The 18,775-nt window shown below is 46.0% G+C and overlaps 1 protein-coding gene across 5 annotated transcripts in view; it reads left to right on the top strand.

The window, feature by feature from the left end:
• The window catches only part of CAPN3 (calpain 3), a 238,611-nt gene that overhangs the window by 169,310 nt on the left and 50,526 nt on the right, over positions 1 to 18,775 (top strand). For 4 of the 5 annotated variants that reach the window (XM_029598629.1, XM_029598625.1, XM_029598628.1 and 1 more), the window contains one exon: positions 7,036 to 7,094. In XM_029598629.1, coding sequence (XP_029454489.1) covers positions 7,036 to 7,094 — 59 coding nt within the window. Of the gene's footprint in view, positions 1 to 7,035; positions 7,095 to 18,070; positions 18,622 to 18,775 lie in introns of those variants that run through there. The other variant, XM_029598627.1, reaches the window with a different exon arrangement.

The raw sequence follows: 18,775 nt of genomic DNA, 5'->3' as shown, positions 1-18,775 counted from the left end.
GTATTTTAAAGATCCAATACCACTGCTGCTGGGGAGGGCAATTTTCTAATTGCCCTCCCCAGCAGCAGTGGGGAGGGCAATTATGTATGTACATAAAACTGTATGTGGATAAAGCACTAATGTAGTGCTTTATCCACATACAGTAACTATCTTAGAACATGTAGACGTACAGCGAGTATGCACATTAACTGACATGCATGCAAAAAGCAGCAGTCCAGGGCAGATTTGGGATGGAACTGGGGCAAGATCGGGATTTAGGTGCAGTTTCAAAAAGTAGGTACATAAATTCCGCCAGAATAGCAGGTGCAAGTCCTCATTGGTATTTTATCTGATTCGGTTTTCAAAGGGGTGGCTGGGTGGCAGTGGACTCCCCGCCAGGTTCCGGGAGAGGCTGTCAGCCCATTGCAGGGTCTGTGCAGTTGAGCTGGGAGGCCCATGGTTTCTGGGTGCATAGTGGGGGCCCTGTAGTCGGTACGCTCATGTTAGGCGACACGTAGTGACTGCGCGCTTTTCTATGCGCACAGGTGGTATCATGCGCTTAAGTTTACTGTGCACTTCAATTTGGTCATTTTGGTGATTGTTAGGTGTGGGCGCTTAAGTATTGAACGCATAATTTTGGCGCCTATCCTAAATAAATAAACAGCTAGTTGCACATCTCAGCCCAGGGTGAATTGTCCTCCTCTGACTTCACTAAGCCTGGTACTTCCCAGCCAGACGTGGTCTGGGTAAAGACAATTTAGGCAGGGCACCTAGTTTGGAACTCCCCTCACTGGTTCCTCAGCAGGGGACGGTAGCTCAGTGAGTACACCTCTGGTACATCCCGGTCCAAATGCTTCTACTTTTCATGGGTAGGGTTTCTAGGGCTGGTAATTCTCTCTTAGGAGCAGTCTTCAACCTAGTCCCATGCTCCTAGAGCAGTTGTACAAGGGGAACATTGCCTGGATCTTTCGTAGGCGGAAGGACACTGGGGCTATATGTTCTTTCCAGGGGCATTATAGTTGCATACAGTCCCATCCTTCTTGCATAATGTGGTCACGAGTTTCATTTGAATCAGTCCATTTCCTTGCTATCCCCGGATAAGGTCAGAGGAATATCGCCTCCTGCATCTCTTGGATGTTGAGAGGCTTGTCATGCAGTAACTGGTAGGGATGTGAATCATTTTTCTGACGATTGAAAATATCGGACAATATTTTCAAACTCGTCAAAATTCAGGGGGTCCCCGAACCAGATAGAAAAACCCCACGAAATTTTTAAAGATAGCGCCGGCCATCCATTGCTCCTACTGTGTGACAGGGGCCGGCCAATGGCACAGATAGTCCCTGTCACATGGTAAGGGCAAAGGGCCACTGGCACCATTTTGTTTACTGGCAGCCGACGGCCCGAGAGCAGGTGATCACTCCCGGGACCCCCGCTGGACCACCAGGTACCTTAAAAAAATTGGGGGGGGGGGGGGGGGAGGCGGGAGGGTGAGGGATTCAAACTAATTAAATTTAAAGGGTCGGGTGGATTTTTTTTTTTTCAGCACAAGACAGCCGAACAAAATCGCTAAGAACCGCGGGAACGAAGATTTCCCACAGATTTTCCCCAAACCCAATACCGGAAACGAGTCCGGTACTGATTCACATCCCTAGTAACTGGAGGTTTCGGAACCTTTCCAAAAGGCAGAGCGCATGGTAAAGAAGGGATTATTAACTGGGTGAATGCATTTGCTCGAATGATTTCGGTGGCTGGGTGGGCAGATCCGCCGCAGTGCAGCCCCTGTTCACACGCTTGGACACCATCTTGGGCTCTATGGCCAGTGAGTATGCTGCATCTTGGGGAAGATAGGATGTCAGCCTCTGGCTCACAGGAATGATGGCACGGGCGTTTGATTACAAGGCAAGCTCATAATCCTTTCAGCAAGCAGGCAGAAGGTGGACTGGCCAAGTGCACGCAAATGATTAGCGGTTTTTGTTGGGATATAAGATTTCGTTTTTGGGTACTTGCCAGGTTCTTATGGCCTGGATTGGCCACTGTTGGAAACAGGATGCAGGGCTTGATGGACCCTTGGTCTGACCCAGCATGGCATTTTCTTAGGTTCTTATGTTCTTATAACTGGGGAGCCTGTTCCGCTGCCAATTGCAGATATAGACACTTTGTAATCAGCGCCCAGCACCTCACCCAGAAAACAAATGTTCACGAAGGAGAAGTAAAGGATGCGGTCGGGTGGTAGCCCCGATCCCCGTGAAGTGACGGGTGAATAATCCTTTGTGCAGTTTCAGGGATGGTTTCTCTTATTCCCTGCACACGTCAGCCACAATCAATTAGGTGGTCAATACCCCTGTGGCCTACATTCTGGCCAGCATCAAAGGAAAACTCTGGAGGGAGGTTCAGCTCACCCAGATTGCTGGCCACCTTTTGCGGAGTCCAAGTTGGTGCATCTGGTGCTGTCCCCACTGACAGTCACCCCGTGCAGTTTTCCACTACTCAGTTTCCATTTTGAGGGGTCTTTCTGGTGCGACATATGTCAGCCAATGCGATGCTGGATTTTGTGCCCTTGTCTGGAAACATTCAGTGCCTTCTTGCATGGGGAAACCATAGAGGCAGCGTTTGGGCCATGGGCGCTAATGTCAGCTTGACGCATGCTACCATACAGCAGATGGGCTGATAGAGGTCCTGGGCATTTGGGCCAGGCATCAGACGGGATGATGACTCCCTGGTGCTTACAACTGGCCGGGTGCGTCCCATCACTTAATTTTCTTTCACTCGCAGCTGTCATCCATTGTCTTTCGGTATGGATTGTGGGCCACTCTTCCATCATCCGCGCATGTGGAAGGGCCACGGGGGGGAGGGGGGGGGGGAGATTTGGGCTCAATCTGGAGCTGGCCGGTCGAGGCTTAACCATCAATTGGCTGGGTCAGAGGAGTGTGTGAGGGCGCCAACTCTGGGCCATTCTGCAGTCTGAGAGAGCCCGTCTTACACCACCAGACCTCGTTATCATACACCTTGGTGGCAATGACCTAGGGTGCAGCACCAGACTCATACTGTTTAACAGGTGGCCTCCCCAGGACCCATCTGTGAAAGTGGTCATGATGCCTATATGAGGGCTCGTGGAGGGTGAGACCCTCAATCCTGCTTGGGCAGAGAGAATCGGAGAAATCCCGCTTGGGCAGAGAGAAGGCGGTCATGACACCTGTATGGGGATTCTTGGGAAGCGAAACCCTCAATCCTACTTGGGCGGAGAGAACCCTATATGGGGGCTCGTGGGGAGCGAGACTCTCAATCCCGTTTGGATGGAGAGAATCCAAGGTAATGTCAGGCCTGGGAATTGGACCTTGATGGATCGACGGAGAATCCGAGATAATGTCAGGCCCGAGGATTGGGCCTTAAAGAATTTCTGCTTTGCCGTGCGTATAATGGTCAATAATGCGGTATGAATGAGTCTCAATTTGTTCGATAAAGTGAATATAGATGTGCTATTAAATGGAGATTCTTTTCTTGGAGAACACGTTATGATGTCTAAAAACTTTAATTATTGTTCATGGTACTTGGATATTATTATGACGTAATTACCATTAACTTATGATATTTCGTTATTTAGTTTCTGTGAAACCAAAAGTATTGTTTGTATTTTGTCAATTTTGTTTTTATTATCTATGTATATTATGTATATAGCCTAGGCCTTTCAGTGTTAGGCAATTAATAAATTTTAATAAATGAAATGAAATGATCGATGGCCGAAAGGTCTATGAGGGGCTCTGGAGGGGCCTGTTGCATGGCGGCCTTACCCAGGACCCCTCTGGTGAAGGCAGTCGCAATGACTGTAAGGGGGCTCACGGGGAGCAAGACCCTTAACCTCGCTGGGGTGGGGGAATCTGAGAAATCCCGCTTAGGTGGAAAGCAGGTCCCAGTAACCTATGATCCTGTGGAACCGGAAGGCTCGCGAGATGCTGCGAGGATCATTCGCTCCATTCTTCTCAAAGCTAGAAACAGGCCACTCAGAGCAGTATCTTGCCATCAAGAGGATGCCAGGGAGTGCCTACCTCAGCACGACACTCGGAGACCACTGACCCATTTCTGCCTGGGAGCGTCCTGACCCATGACCTCGTTACTGCTTTGGCACGTTCTGCCCTTGATAGCAGTGGACGAGTTTGAGACTATGCGTTTCAAGGTTGCCTTCACGCCTGAATTCTTTGGAGGCTTGCTGTAAGAGGATGTCAGCATCTTGAACAGCATGCCGTGCCTAGATTGAGACAGACCTGGACTGATCGAGGGGCATGGGATATGGCCACTGTTTGGCGTTCTGGCCATGAGCGCTAATGTCATGTCTGTGGATTGGGCTTTGACAGATCGATGGCCGGACTTGACTGCAAGGGGCTCTTGGGGGGCCTGCTGCATGGTGGCCCCCCGCCCCAAGACCCGCTCTTATGAAGGTGGCCACGATGCCTATAGGGGGGCTCATGGAGAGCGAGAGTCTCAATCCTACTTGGGCGGAAAAAATCTGAGAAATCCCACTTGGGTGGAGTGAATCCCAGAAATCCTGATTGGGTGGAGGAAATCTGAGAAGTCCCGCTGGGGCGGAAAGAATCTGAGAAGTCCCACAGGAACAGAGAGAATAAGAATCTGAGAAGTCCCATGGGGGTGGAGTGAATCTGAAAGTCCTGCTGGGACAGAGAGAATCTGAGAAATTCCGCTGGGATGGAGAGGATCTGAGAACTCCCGCTTGAGGTTTCCTATCAGCCTTGCCCCGTGGTTACAGTTGTTAAAGGTATGGAAAATGTCCTGCCACAACTGGCTGGGGCTCTGCGCGTAGCCTAATTCCGAAAAGGAAGTGGCCGTGACTCAGTGCTTGACCTTATGCCCAGAAGGGGTGGTGACTGGGTTTGATCCTAAGTGGCTCAGCATGGCCATCATAAAAAAAAAATAATAATAATAATCTGCTGGTCCGAAAGTATACCCCGGTGTAGGCATTGACTGGTGGAGAAGATACAGAGCCAATTTCATCGACAGATAGCCAAGGCTGTTAGACATTTTCAGGCCGATACAGTACAGGGCGCTCCGATGGAGCGCACTGTTAACCCCCGTATGGACGCGCATTTTCTACGCGCTAGCTTTACCCCCTTATTAGAAAGGGGTAATAGCGCGTCGAAAACGCGCATCCAACCCCCCCGAAACGAATAGCGCCTGCAACATGCAAATGCATGTTGATGGCCCTATTAGTTATTCCCGCATGATACAGTAAGTAAAATGTGCAGCCAAGCTGCACATTTTACTTTCAGAAATTAGCGCCTATCCAAAGGTAGGCGTTAATTTCTCTCGGCACCGGGAAAGTGCACAGAAAAGCAGTAAAAAGTAAAAACTGCTTTTCTGTACACCCTCCGACTTATTTTCATTGGGATATTAAGTCGGAGGTCCCAAAAGTTTAAAATAATGAAAAAAAAATTTTTTTTTAAATCGGCCTGTGCCTTGAAAACCAGACGCTCAATTTTGCCGGCGTCCGGGTTCTGAACCCATGGCTGTCAGCGGGTTTGAGAACCGACGCCGGCAAAATTGATCGTCGGTTGTTAAATCCAGTGACAGCATCTGCTCCTGTCCAAAAAGAGACGCTAGGGACATGCTAGTATCCCTAGCGCCTCTTTTTACTGTGGGCCCTAATTTGAATAAATTATTTTTCTGAATCGCGTGCACAGGAGAGTGGCCTGTGCGTGCGCTGGGAGAGCGGGCGCTCGACCGCTCTCCCATGCCGTTTACTGTATCAGCCGGTTTGGTGGATAACATCCGAGGCATGTATGGTTTGACATGCATCTTGCAGAATTGTATGCTCCAGACGGAGTGCATTTATCAAATATGGGAAACGACGGGAAATGACTTGTTTCTGCCGGCTTTGCAGAGGGTTAGCACTGGCTTGATGCAGTTGCTGAAGCCTTCTGATTTGGGGGAGCCCGCCTGTGTGGGCAGAAGGGTGTACTTCCCAGCCCACGCATGATGGGATCCCTTGGGTGGCCACATCAGAGTCCTGGAAAGACTATTGTAACACTGGAGGCTGTGAAATGAAGCAGGGAGATGCTGGTAATGAAGAGTGTGGCCTTGGGGCCACCATTCGGCACCTGGCCACAGAGGACGAATGTCAAGCCTAGAATTGGGCCTTGATGAATCGACAGCCAGGCACATTTGCAAGGGAGTCCGGTGGGGCCTGCTGCATGGTGGCCTGCCTGGACCCCTCCAAAGATGGTTGTCCGCTGCCAGTCAGGAGCTTGCGGTGAGCGAGACCACCCCCTCCCATTTCCGCTTGTGCGGAATGAAGCAGAGTTATCAGCACCTGCCCTGTGGTTGAGATTAGGCAGTGGTTGCAGGACTCGGCGCCTAAATTAGACTCCCCTGTTAAGGTCCTCTAATAAACAGCTGCGGCCATTTGCATCCCAGTTATGACTCAAGTTTTAACTTGTTTATGTATGTAATGTTGGGTGTCTGGCCCAGATGAGCGGGAGTAAGATAGAAACACGAGTGTCCGGACTGCCCGATTAATGCTCCCTCCTTTCCTGTAAGCACCGAGCTTCCTCACAGAAATTCCTGTGAGCTCAAATTCCAGCTGTGTGTTTCCCCATTGAACTGAGCTGCTGTTGCTCATTATTTGTGACCATCAAGTAATATATTCCTGACAGTCAAGTTTACACAGTCAGGGTTGCCAGCTGACTGTAAATTTACTGACAATTAAAAAAAAATAAAAAAAACAAATGACATGTCTGTAAAAAAACAAAAAAAACCCCACACCTCAAAATCAGTTAAAACATTATAAGCAAGATTATGGTTTCCGAAGTTGTGGGTTCAGGCTCTCAGACTGCAGCGCTTAGTTGCTGGGGACTGTGCCTGGATACATAAAGTGGTGAATTTCAGAAAAGTAAATCCAGTTGTGCCCATAAAATAATTAGATGGTCACTGAAAATCTGATAGACTGTCAGTAAAAAAAAAATATTTTCAGGAGTTGGCAACCTTGAGTGCAATCCAAGTCGTTCTTAAAATTGTGTCTTTCCCTCTCCTCTCTTCCCCACGCTATAGGGGCATTCCACGCCTTTGATAAAGATGGAGATGGAATCATTAAACTCAACGTCTTAGAGGTAAATATCCCACTTTAAATAAGGTTCAGAAGTATTTTTGTTAACCTCAAAGATATATGGATAACACTAAGCGGGGGTTGATGCATATATTGTAGGAAAATAACCCAGGCCAGTTCACCAAGTGTTCTTTCCCTGGGTATAGCACCTGGGAGGGGGATACGTGGTGGCATATGGGTTTTTGTTTTTGGTTTTTTTTTCTTTGCTTTTCTGATCAGTAGTTTCCTGCAGCTCCTTTCAGTCTCCATTTCAGTTTGATTCAGGGTTGGGATCCTGATGCCATGAACTTCATTTGCAACTAGCTGGGGATTTCTCCCCACCCCCAATATACTTCATCTAGTGATTACAGTGACAGTTCTCAGCTTAGGGCCAGGCACCAGGGTTCCTTCTGTAATCCTGGACCCTGAATCCAGCCATTAGATATCATCCTTGAACAATGGCCATAACTTCCCCCTGGGGCTATGAACACTGCCTCCACAGCATCCCCAGCTACAGCTACCCTGGAGAAAGCAAGACCCAACCTGGGTATCAAACTGGGGATATTACACAAGGCAGTACACAGCACTACTGTTGAACCATTGGGCTGGCCAAATGGTATATAGCTAATTACAAGATTGAACTTCAGTTTTCCTGGCTGCAAGAGAACAGAGTCTGAGCATCTGAGCCCAAGATTCAAGTTTGATCTTATAGAAAATCTAGCAAGAAGGGTTGCTTTGTACAGAAGAACAAAGTGTAATATTCCTAAGAGGGCCAATGCAAGAGTGTTAGACATCCTAGGCAAACTTTACAGACTCGCACCATCCCCCTCCCCCATGCACTCTTCCCTCCCACACACAATTAAAAAGCTAAGCATTTCTAATAGATTTTACATGAAATAGGACAAAGTACAGTCTTATGAGGTAGAAATATCACTTATAACATGTACTGCTCTGGGGACAACCAGAAAATCCTACAAAAAATAGTCTCGGAATCCCTATAATATTAGGCCTATTGTAACACATTTTGGGTGTGGATTTGGACCTAAGAAAGCCATGACTAAACTAAATTATAATTACAATATAATAAATCTCCCATACCAAAACAGCACCTACTGCTAGCACTGAAACAGTAACAACCCTACCTATGAAAAGGCAACACTGCAAATATTACACCAAGTCCTAAAACACTAATACACCTCCTTTTAGGGAAACAGAACAGCCAGCCTGCTATAGATCCCTACACAGAATCTACATGCTAGCAGAATACTTTACTTCAGTCATACATGCAGAACACAGACAGACCCTCACCAAATTCAGAATAAAGAGACCATAAAGTATAAATAAAAATATGCAGTCACAAACTGAACTGGAAACTGCAACCAATCAGACTCTGTATGCAGTGCAACACTGGAAAAACAGAAACATCACCATTCTTCATAAAAAATATAAAATCACCAAAATATTAAAACCATACTAATGAAAAGAATAAATATGTCAAAAAAACAAATAGAACATATCCTAATTAAACTCATATAAATTTTCCAAACTCTAGTAACATATTTCAAAACAGAAGACATCAAATAACACCTAAAAATAATAGGATCTGCATAGATAGTGTTTGGGGTCCTACACTAGCTATAACTTTTTTCTTTAATTGTTTCTTGTTACTCCCTTATATTTTCATTCCCCCCCCCCCCCCCCCCATTGGTTTTCTTCAGTTTTATTATGAGGATAAACATTATACTAAGTTTCCTTAGATATGTAATTGTGGCTGAAAGTATTAGTGCATTGCCTTGTTGAATTTATTGTGTTGCTTTCTGTCTATTCTCTTTATCCTGATATTTCCACAACAAAGTTGTGTGTGTGCTTTGTTCAAAAAACGTTCATAAATAAATAAATAAATAAATAAATAAAACGACACCCCAAAATTAAAACTAACAAGGATAGAAAAAAGTCCCCGTTCTCCATACCTGGAAATTTTTTATTTCCAGTTGCCCTGAGATTGGCATGGATTGGGAGGGGGGGGGGGAGGATTGTAGGGGATGTTTTAGCACACACTTTCTCTCAGCCATGCAGGCTTTCACAGATACATACATGGACTGGCTCTCTGCCATTCACACACAAACACACACACACACATGCTCTCTTTCAGTCACAAATACACACATAGACTCTTGAATACACCCACACTGGCTCTCTGTCACATGCAGGCTCTCTCTCACACATGCTCTCAGTTACACACTCACACATGCTCTTTCATTCATACATGCTCTGTCATACACACCTATGATCTTTTACTCACCCTTCCTCCTCTCCAAAAAGCACATAGGGCAGCAGCAGCAACCTAGTGCTTCAGCCCCCACGGCTCATGGAACTCTTCCTCTTTTTTTTTGTGAGCTGCGGGGGCCAACAGTGTTATGCCTCCAGCTCCTACCTGTGTGCTGCCCTATTGCTTCTTCTGATCTTGACTGCACTGGAGGGAGAAGGGGAGAAGTGTGCGACTGCTGCTCCTCTTCCTGACCGCACAGGTGGGGAGGGGGGGAGGGGAAATTAATAGCTGCTCTTCCACCTGACCGTACAGGGCCCTGCTCCTTCTCTTGAATGCGAGGAGGCTCGGCTGCCCTTCCTCATCTGATCACGCTGTGGCCCAGCTCCTAGGCCTCCAGCTCCTCACCACTGCCAGTTGATGCTGCATGCAATGTGCTGTGCTCGTGGTCCTGCTCCTAAGGCAGATGCTATTTCCTCCCTCCCGTGTGTGGGCCCAGTACATCACTTGCTGTTCTGGGCCCCAGGCGGGTGGGAAGGAGGAGGAGATGTCCCTGTGCCATCTCCAGAACAAAGGAGCTCTAGGCGGTCACCTACTCCAGTGGTTCCACCCACTTCCCCATCATCACTTTCTCTTATCTTCCCTCTCCCCCTACTCTTGGCATCATCACCTTCTGCCTTCCCTCTTCCCCCAGCATCATAATCATGCCTCTTCCCTTCTCTATCCCCCACCCCCTGGCATCATCATCATCTTCCCTTTCCCATCTCTTCCCCCTCCCCCATATTATCATCACCTTCCCTCTCTCTCACTCCCTGGCAGGGGTGTAGGGTGACTGAAGTTGGTGGTGCACCAGAAAATTTGCTGCTGGCAGGAACCCTAGAACACAGTCCACCCTGTGTTACCTCTTGAGCACTACTTTCTTGGATGCACCAAGCCTAGCAATTTTATGCTCACAGCAATCCAATCCTTAGAGGGAAAATTAGCAAAAGCCATCCCTAAAATAGTCTAATCTACTAACATCAGTTACAATAAAATGCGAGTGAAAAAATATTTTCTGCAAGAACATTCAAAACCATTTTTCTGAATGCAAATGAAAGAGCAAACTTCTGTTTAAAAGAGAAATGAGAAAGAGGACTATAATGCCATAAAAGCCAGTGATAAATACCATAATTTTCACAACAAGAATTCAAGTTACACAAGAACTGAACCTTTAAAATCCAAAATGGAAATGTGCCACCAAAAACTATACTGGAAACCAGAAGCCTGACTGTATTGTTATTCCTTGCAAAACATCAAGTAATAAAATCGAGATATAAAACATCATTCATAATATTAAAACCATGATAATAAAAAGAATAAATGTCAACAAAGCCAACCAATATCCAATAATTTTTAAAAACTTGCATAAATTTGTTCTAAGATTTCCAAAACATCAATAAAATATTTAAAAATATCTGATGAATAAAACATCCAATAATTAAAAAATGATTTAATATGCCCCTCAAAAAAGTTTCAAAACAATAGAAACATCAAATTACACCCATTAATTAAAAATAATAAGGATGAAAACATTTTCTGCTCTCCATACCTAGTACCTTTTTGATTTCCACTCACCCTGAGATTATCATAGACTGGGGAGGTAGGGCCACACCAACTCTCTCTTCTCGCTCTCATTTACATTCCATACTAACACATTCATTCTTTCACACATTCCCTCTCTCATATACATGCCAATGCTCTCACACACACTCCCTTTCTCTTACATATACAGGCTCTCTCTCCCACACACCTGCCTGTGAGAGCCTTTGTCTGACACACCAGGCCCTAGAACACTAATACACCACCTACCAGGCAAATAGAACAAACCAGACTGCTACAAATCTGTATAGAGAAACTACACACTAGTCAGAATACTGCACATTACACACAAATCTTTACCTATACAGAATAAGGGACTACAAATTAGAAACAGAAACAGGCAGACAAACCCAGACTCTGTGAACTCTAGAATACTGAAGAAAAAGCAAAATACAAATACATAAGAAATACATATTCCCAAACCAAAGATGGCTTATTCCAGTTGCTGAACGGCAAAGTAATTTTTTTTTACATGTATTGTCTGATCTCATTTTTCTAATCAGTTGGTCTCAGTCTCTTTTTTTCTCTTTGTCTATCTTTCTTATTCCTTTCTTTTTTTTTTTTTAAATTTACACTTTATTGATTTTTCATTCAAAAGTAAGACAATCTTACTAAAAGAAAATAGGAACACATATCTAATTTCCATCAATGTAAACAGAAATATATATAAAGTTAAACAATTCATTGATTCATGTTCCTCCCTAAAGCAATACAAAGAAAAATGGGGGCGAATATACGGGAGATACAATTGTAATAAACATTACTTGCTAATATACAAAGGTAATTGGCATTAACGTTACTGACAACCTAATTTATCATTACAATCCCACCCAGTATTAACTAGGAGATATCACGGTAATCATCCTAAAATTTACAAACGATGTAAGTTGTTCAGGATAATAAAATATAAAGCAATTTTTCTGGTGCTTCACAATACATTTGCAGGGATATCTTAGCCCATAGTACTTGCCCCCTGAATAACAGAAACTCCCTTCTTTGCTGTGTGACTCGAGAGAAATCTGGGTATATTCTCACTTGTGCCCCATAAAATGGTATCAACATATTCTTAAAGAAATTTCTCATGACACCCCCCACATCCTGCTCTGAAACAAAAGTCACCAGAAGGGTGGCTCGATCACACAATTCCACAGTGGAGTCCTCAAGATATTGGGTGAGATTATCCAGCATCTCAGCTTGATTTTCCACCTGCTGTCTATCCTTCCTTGAAACTGGAAGGAAAAACATTTTAGCAATACAAGGCAACTTTGACTCCTCAAACTTCAGATTTTCCAGGAAAAATGTTTACAAGGTAACTTCTAAACTTTGTCCCATTATCTTGGGAAATTTAAAAATCTTAAGTTGAGATGCCGCGAGTAGTTCTCTAAATTCTCAATCCTTCGCGAGGCACTTGTTAGATCTTTAATTAATTTTATGTTACACTCACTGTTAACTTTCAGTTAGGCCTCAGCAGCTTCAATCAGAGGTTCTACATTATTAATCTTTGTTTTCAAATCTTCAGCTTTTGTGCTAATTCCCTCTACTTTTGTATTGAAGCCTTGAAATGCTACACTTAAACCGGATACTAGGTCCCAGAGAGCGTCAAGAGTCACATTAGCTGGCTTAGGGGGTCATTTTTCAAAATGCGATAAGGCGTTTTCGCATGCGTTAAGGGCTTAAGCCCCGTTAACGCATGCGATTGCACCATATCGTATGGTGTGATGCAAATTCCGAAAATAGGAGGAGTTAGGGGCGGAGAGTGGGCTGGGTTAGCCTGTCTGCGAAGAGCTAGGTTTCATCGCCATTTGCGATGTCTCCCGTAAGTCCGATTTCAGCTGAATTGTCAGGGTGAGAGAGAGAGAGAGAGACTGGCCATAAAATCTGACCCATAGGTAGGTATTTGTATTCCTATGGTAGGCCCACCTCGTAACTCGAGAGAACCTTGCCCAAATCTCATCTTGGAGTGAGTTTCCTCACTCCGAAGGACAGAAAATCTTCACAAGAGACCACTGTTCTGTTCGTACGTGTCACATAGAATGTCAAAGTGGCCCCTAACCCCCTATACTCTTACCTAATCCCCACCTCGAGTTACGAGGTGGGCCTACAAAAGGGATACAAATACCTACCTATGGGCCATGATATTATGGCCAGTCTCTCTCTCTCTCTCTCTCTCTCTCTCTCTCTCTCTCTCTCTCTCTCTCTCTCTCTCTCTCTCTCTCTCTCTCTCTCTCTCTCTCTCTCTCATATATCATTACAAATGGTCCCCCAGTGGTTGAATGCAGGAAATACAACAGGTCTGGCACTTATCGCAGAATCTGAAATGGTATTGCAATTTGCGCTAACTTAGCTCTTCGCACAGGTAATTAGCGCAAATTGCAATAAATGCTATATTAGCATAAAACACGCCCCTTTTGCTATCGCATGCGGTACTTACCGCATTTTGATAAATCCACCCCTTAGTTATTTCTTGAAAGTGGCCAGACTCACCAACTTTCTGAGCCAGTTTTTCCTCCGCTGGAACAGCCAATTTTCCCCCACTCTCCTTTCCTCCTCCTTCTGGAGTTGATGTTCGTGGTTCAGCCTCGTTTCCTCCTTCTCCTAACACCGAGGCTCTTTCGGGGGTCAGGGGAAAGCTGTAGATTCCCCCTCTCTGCTCTCCTCCTGCTGATAATGCAGTCTGAGCTTCGGTGGATTGCTTTGCAGCTGTAGCTAGGGCACCGGCAGAGAACATCATCGCTGGGCACTAGGATTCCGGAGGAGAGTCAAATCCCCCAACGACACCGAGGCGCCCTCCTCAATCACCGTAGCGGGGGTAATCGCCTCCTTAATCGTTGTCGGTCCGGGTGAGTATGTTGTTATTAAGCGTTGTCCCGTCATCGGGGGGAGGGTAGGAGGGGGTAGACCCGCATTTTCTCCTTTCGTTTCGCAGGCACTACAAAACTTCTTCAAGAAAATCTCGGGACCACTTTCTCTCTCCTCCTTCCTGCCGCCATCTTGCCCTGCTTTAAGTTTAAAGAACATCTGCTTTCTTATTCCTTTCTCAGGGTCTCTTTTATTCTGTTTCTTCTCTCTCCTCCTGTCTTCTTTCCTTCTTCTATACACACACACCCTCCCCACAGGCTCTCTCTCACATGTATACTCTCACACAGGATCCCACTCTTGCATGCTCTCTCTCACGTACATACAGGCTCCCACACTCATATGCTTGTCTCTTACATGCAAGCTCTTACTCTTACATGCTCTCATTCACACACAGGCTCCCACTCCCACACAGGCTCCCACACTGACATGCTCTTACAAGCATTTTCCCATTCTCAAAAATACACACACAGGCTCTCTCTCACATGCTGTCTCATACACAGGCTCCCATCCCCCCTCAGATACACAGGCTCTCACATACAGATTCTCACTCCCATACATACGTACACACACAGGCTTTCACATGCAGGCTCCCATCCCCCCATAGACACACATTCTCGCTCACCTAGCATCATACTGCCACACAAAAACATACAAGCTTTCACATGCTTTTTGTCGCATGCAGGCTCCCACTCCCATACATACGTACACACATACAGGCTCTCACTCCCACTTGCTTTCTCTCACATACACATATAGGCTCTCACACCCCCACACAATCCCAGGCAGGCTCCCATTCACATACACACACACACATAGGTAGATTACCATTCACACTACACACACACACACACACACACCCCCACTCAAACACAAGCAGGCACCCCATTGGGCCTGGAAGGCTGCCAGAAGCCGAGAAGAAAAGCAGACCTGGCTGGCCTCCAGCGACTAAGAAGAGGAAGGAACCCGTTCTCCTGCTACTTCTTGCATGCCTACCCTACGCTATTCAACACTCACAGGGCTAGCACTTCCTCTATGCTGATCTCACGATGCATGAGATCAGCATAGAGTATATACTGCCACATGTTATTTGAAGGTTGGCACACAGAAAAGCGGGAGAACGGGCTTCTTCCTCTTCTCAGCATCTGCTCCTCTTCTCAGTCACTGGAGGCCTCCCGGACTGCTCATCTTCTCGGCCACCAGCAGCCTCCTGATTCTCTTTTTTCTTCAGCTGCTGGCAAAATGGGGTCCGCTGGTGGCCTCCTGGGCCTCTTCCTGTTCTCAGCTGCCGGTGAGATGGGGTCCTCTGGTGGCCTCCTGGGCCTTTTCCTGTTCTCAGCTGCCGGTGAGATGGGGTCCGCTGGTGGCCTCCTGGGCCTCTTTCTCTTCGCGGCCACTGCTCTCCTGGACGTGCCCGCAGTTGGTGATGCACTGCCCACCCTGTTTCAAAGTTGGTGATGCCTGTTCACCACTGTGCATTATGAATGCTATGCTCATGCTCCCTGGCTTCATCTTCTCTCGCCATCCCCTCACCACTGGCACCATCATCACCACCTTCCCTTTCCTTCTACCCTTCTCCCCCACTCCCTGGCATCATCACCTTTCCTCTCCCACCACCACCATCATCATCACCTTCCTTCTCCTACCACCTCTTCCCCCATGCTTTCATCATCATCACTTTCCCTCCCCGTCCACCACTCTCCTGCACCCCCTGGTATCATCACCTTCTCTCTCCACCTCCTCACCCCTGACATCATGATCACATTCCCTCTTCCTCCATACCTCTCCCCAAGCCCCTGGCATCATCACCACCTCTTTCCACATCTTCATCACCTTCCCTCTCCCTCTTCTCCTCACTCCATGGCATCATCTCCTTCCCGCTTCCTCCATCCCTCTTTCTCACCCCTTGGCATCATCACATTCTCTCTGCCTCCACCCCTCTCTCTGTCCCCTAGAATCATCTCCTTCCCTCTTCCTCCACCTCTCCCTCACCCCCTAGCATCATCAATTTCCTCCTCTCTCCATTCCCTGGCATCATCGCTTTCTCTTCCCTCTCCCTCCCCGTTTTCTTTCCCTTCAACCCTGGCATCACTTCTTGCCCTCTCCCTCACTTACTGGCATCATCTTCCCTTTCCCTTACTCCGTAGCATCTTCCCTTTCCCTCTCTCTCCACTCCTCTCCCCTATTGACGACACCATCTATCTCCCATTTCCCCCACACCCTGGCATCACCTTCCCTCAATCTCACTCCCTGGCATTCTTATCACCTTCCCTCTCCTTCCACTCCCCCCTTGAATAATCATCTTCCCTCTCCCCCCACTCTTCTCCCCCAACTCTTGGCATCATCAAGGTCCCTGTTCCCCATCTCCTGGCATCATCACTTTCCCTTTCACCCAACACACTGTGGCACATTCATCTGTCCCTTTTCCCACTCCACCTTCAAGCCCTGAACAGCAAAGATCTGGGAGCAGGTTTACCAAGTGCTGCAGCTTCCTCCTTTGCCAGCTTCCCTCTGCAATCTGAACTGCACGAAGCCAGCAGGTCTCACAAGCCTACAGAGCCCCATGCAGTTTCTGTTGCACAGCAGAGGGGAAAGCTGGAGCAGCTGCCAATAAGCACTGCTCTCCAACGCCCGCTGCTAGCAGGATAACATTCTGCAGGCCTGGAGGGAAACAGGAACCGAGACTGCAGCCATGGCTCACCTACACTCCAGCCGCTGGCCTAGTCCAGTGAGTGCTTCCACCAGCCCCGATTCCTAATATGGGATGTGACATGAGAAGAAGAGAATACCATAATAACAACAGAAACTGGTCCAACTAGTCTACTCAGTTATTCCAGGCAAATAAATCTTAGCACACCAGCTAGAAATTGGTTGTAATTAGGGAAAAAAACATTGCAGGAAATTAGCATTGCAGAATATTGTATTTTTCCATAAATTAATTAAGGATAAAAAGAGTTAAAACAAATTACAGATTAGTTATGTTGATTCTCTTTAATTTGGTTTTCATGTGGTGTAGTTCATATGCCAAGAGAAAAAGTGGATAAATTGGAGTTAACAAATAAAATCTTCAATTTTGAAGATTTTAGTGGCTTTGTGTTGTACCAACCAGAAAGAGAACAGCTCACCTATATATTAGACAAACTAAATAGATGAAGAAGCTGTACAAGCGGTCCCAGGCCAAGATTATTTTTCAAAGATTTTTGTTTGCTTGCATGCAAATTAGTGTCTATGCAAAAATATTGACGTGCAAATTGCAAGGCAAGAAATACTTCCCAAAAGCAATCCAGTGTTCATTAGACTCCCAAGGCCAATGGAAACGATGGAAGCCAAAGGAACTGCTCTGACTACCTGATCTGAAACACCAATCAAAACTTATCCCACATGGACCATGTTTAGAAGAAGGTCTGCAAGGGGGAATCCTTTATAGTATATCTACATCATGTAGCACAAATGATGAACAGAATATTCACAGCTGGATGCGGCAGTAATCTTCTAACTCTAAAAACAACAACAACAAAAACCTGTCACAGGAGTGGTATGGCGGCATTAGGGTAACCTGCATTGAATGATCACTGGATGTTTTGGTTTACTATTATTTTGGATGATTGGTAATAAGACATGGAAGGGGCCCTGGGTGTTTGATTTAGTGTTGGTCTTGTAAGAACCTCACAGGAAAGTGACAAAAGTCTGAAATGGCATCCCAGTGGAGAGGCCAGTACTTATCAGATTTTGGGGGACTGATATGGCGGAGGGGGGGGGGGGGGGGCAGTGGTAGGAAGGGTTGAAAGATCTGGTAAAAGACCTGGGGAAAGAGAAAGTTATTTTTGGGTTGAGTATGGGAACTGGACCTCTTGTTCACGTTCTTCTATATTTGTCTAATATAGTGGTGCTCCAGTTGGTCCTTATTGGTCCTAACCTGGTGGGCTTTTCAGGATATGTCCAGTGAATATGCATGAGAGATTCTATATTTATATACACTATCTGCAATGCCTGCAAATATACCCATGCATAGTTATTAGGGTTATCCAGACCAGCTAGAGATGGGGATCAGGAGGCAGAGGAGTTTTTCTTTCTTTTTTGCTGCTCAGAGCTGGGTGGGCTTTTTTTTTTTGTATTGTACCAGCATTGAGATTGAAAGCCTCTATTCTGCTTTGCCCATTTGTTATTCTTTCTAAACCAAGTGTAGTGTTTTTATTAGACAACTGTATATCTGTTTAATTATCAAACCTTTTCTTTTGCAGTGGTTGCAGCTTACCATGTATGCCTAGTCCCAGCTTGGCTTTATTCCTCATATATCTCATTCTGTACCTCAATATACCAGTTAAGAATATTGTACAAACCAATGTCAGGATTCCTCTGCCAAAAGAAACTTTCTACAAATGACCTCACTCTCAAAAGTTTTAGCCATAATGCATGACCTACATGGTCTCTCTACAAGAACATGGCCGGTCAAGATTAGAACATGCAAGCAACTGCCACACTCAGGAAGTAGACCTATAACCCTGTAATTATTTGTGACCTCTTTAACTGACCAACAGGCTAATGCAATATCGGCTTGTGGAAAACAGGCGCTCATGATTGACCGTTCACTCTAACATGCGGCAATCGACCTCTCCGGGCACTCAATGCCATATGCAAATGGGTTGCTGTGGTAAAAAAGGAGGGGGCTAGGGGAAATTGTGCTCTCCTAGCACTTCCTCAGCAGCGGGCACCCAGGAGATGTGACTGTCAGCAGGTTAGGAAAACGGACGCTTAATGTTACAAACATTCCTTTTCCTAACCTGTGTTAGGAAAAAAGAAAATTGGTTCTTACCTGCTAATTTTTGTTTCTGTAATACCACGGATCAGTCCAGACTGTGGGTTATGCCTCCCTTCCAGCGGATGGAGACAGAGAAAAACTCAAAGGGCGCCCTTCCTTAACCTGGCGTGCCCACTGAATCCTTTCA

Source organism: Rhinatrema bivittatum, chromosome 4, assembly GCF_901001135.1.
Source record: "Rhinatrema bivittatum chromosome 4, aRhiBiv1.1, whole genome shotgun sequence".
NCBI lineage: Eukaryota > Metazoa > Chordata > Amphibia > Gymnophiona > Rhinatrematidae > Rhinatrema > Rhinatrema bivittatum.
The sequence above is the reverse complement of the archived record's forward strand: the minus strand, read 5'-3'. Positions and strand labels throughout refer to the sequence as shown.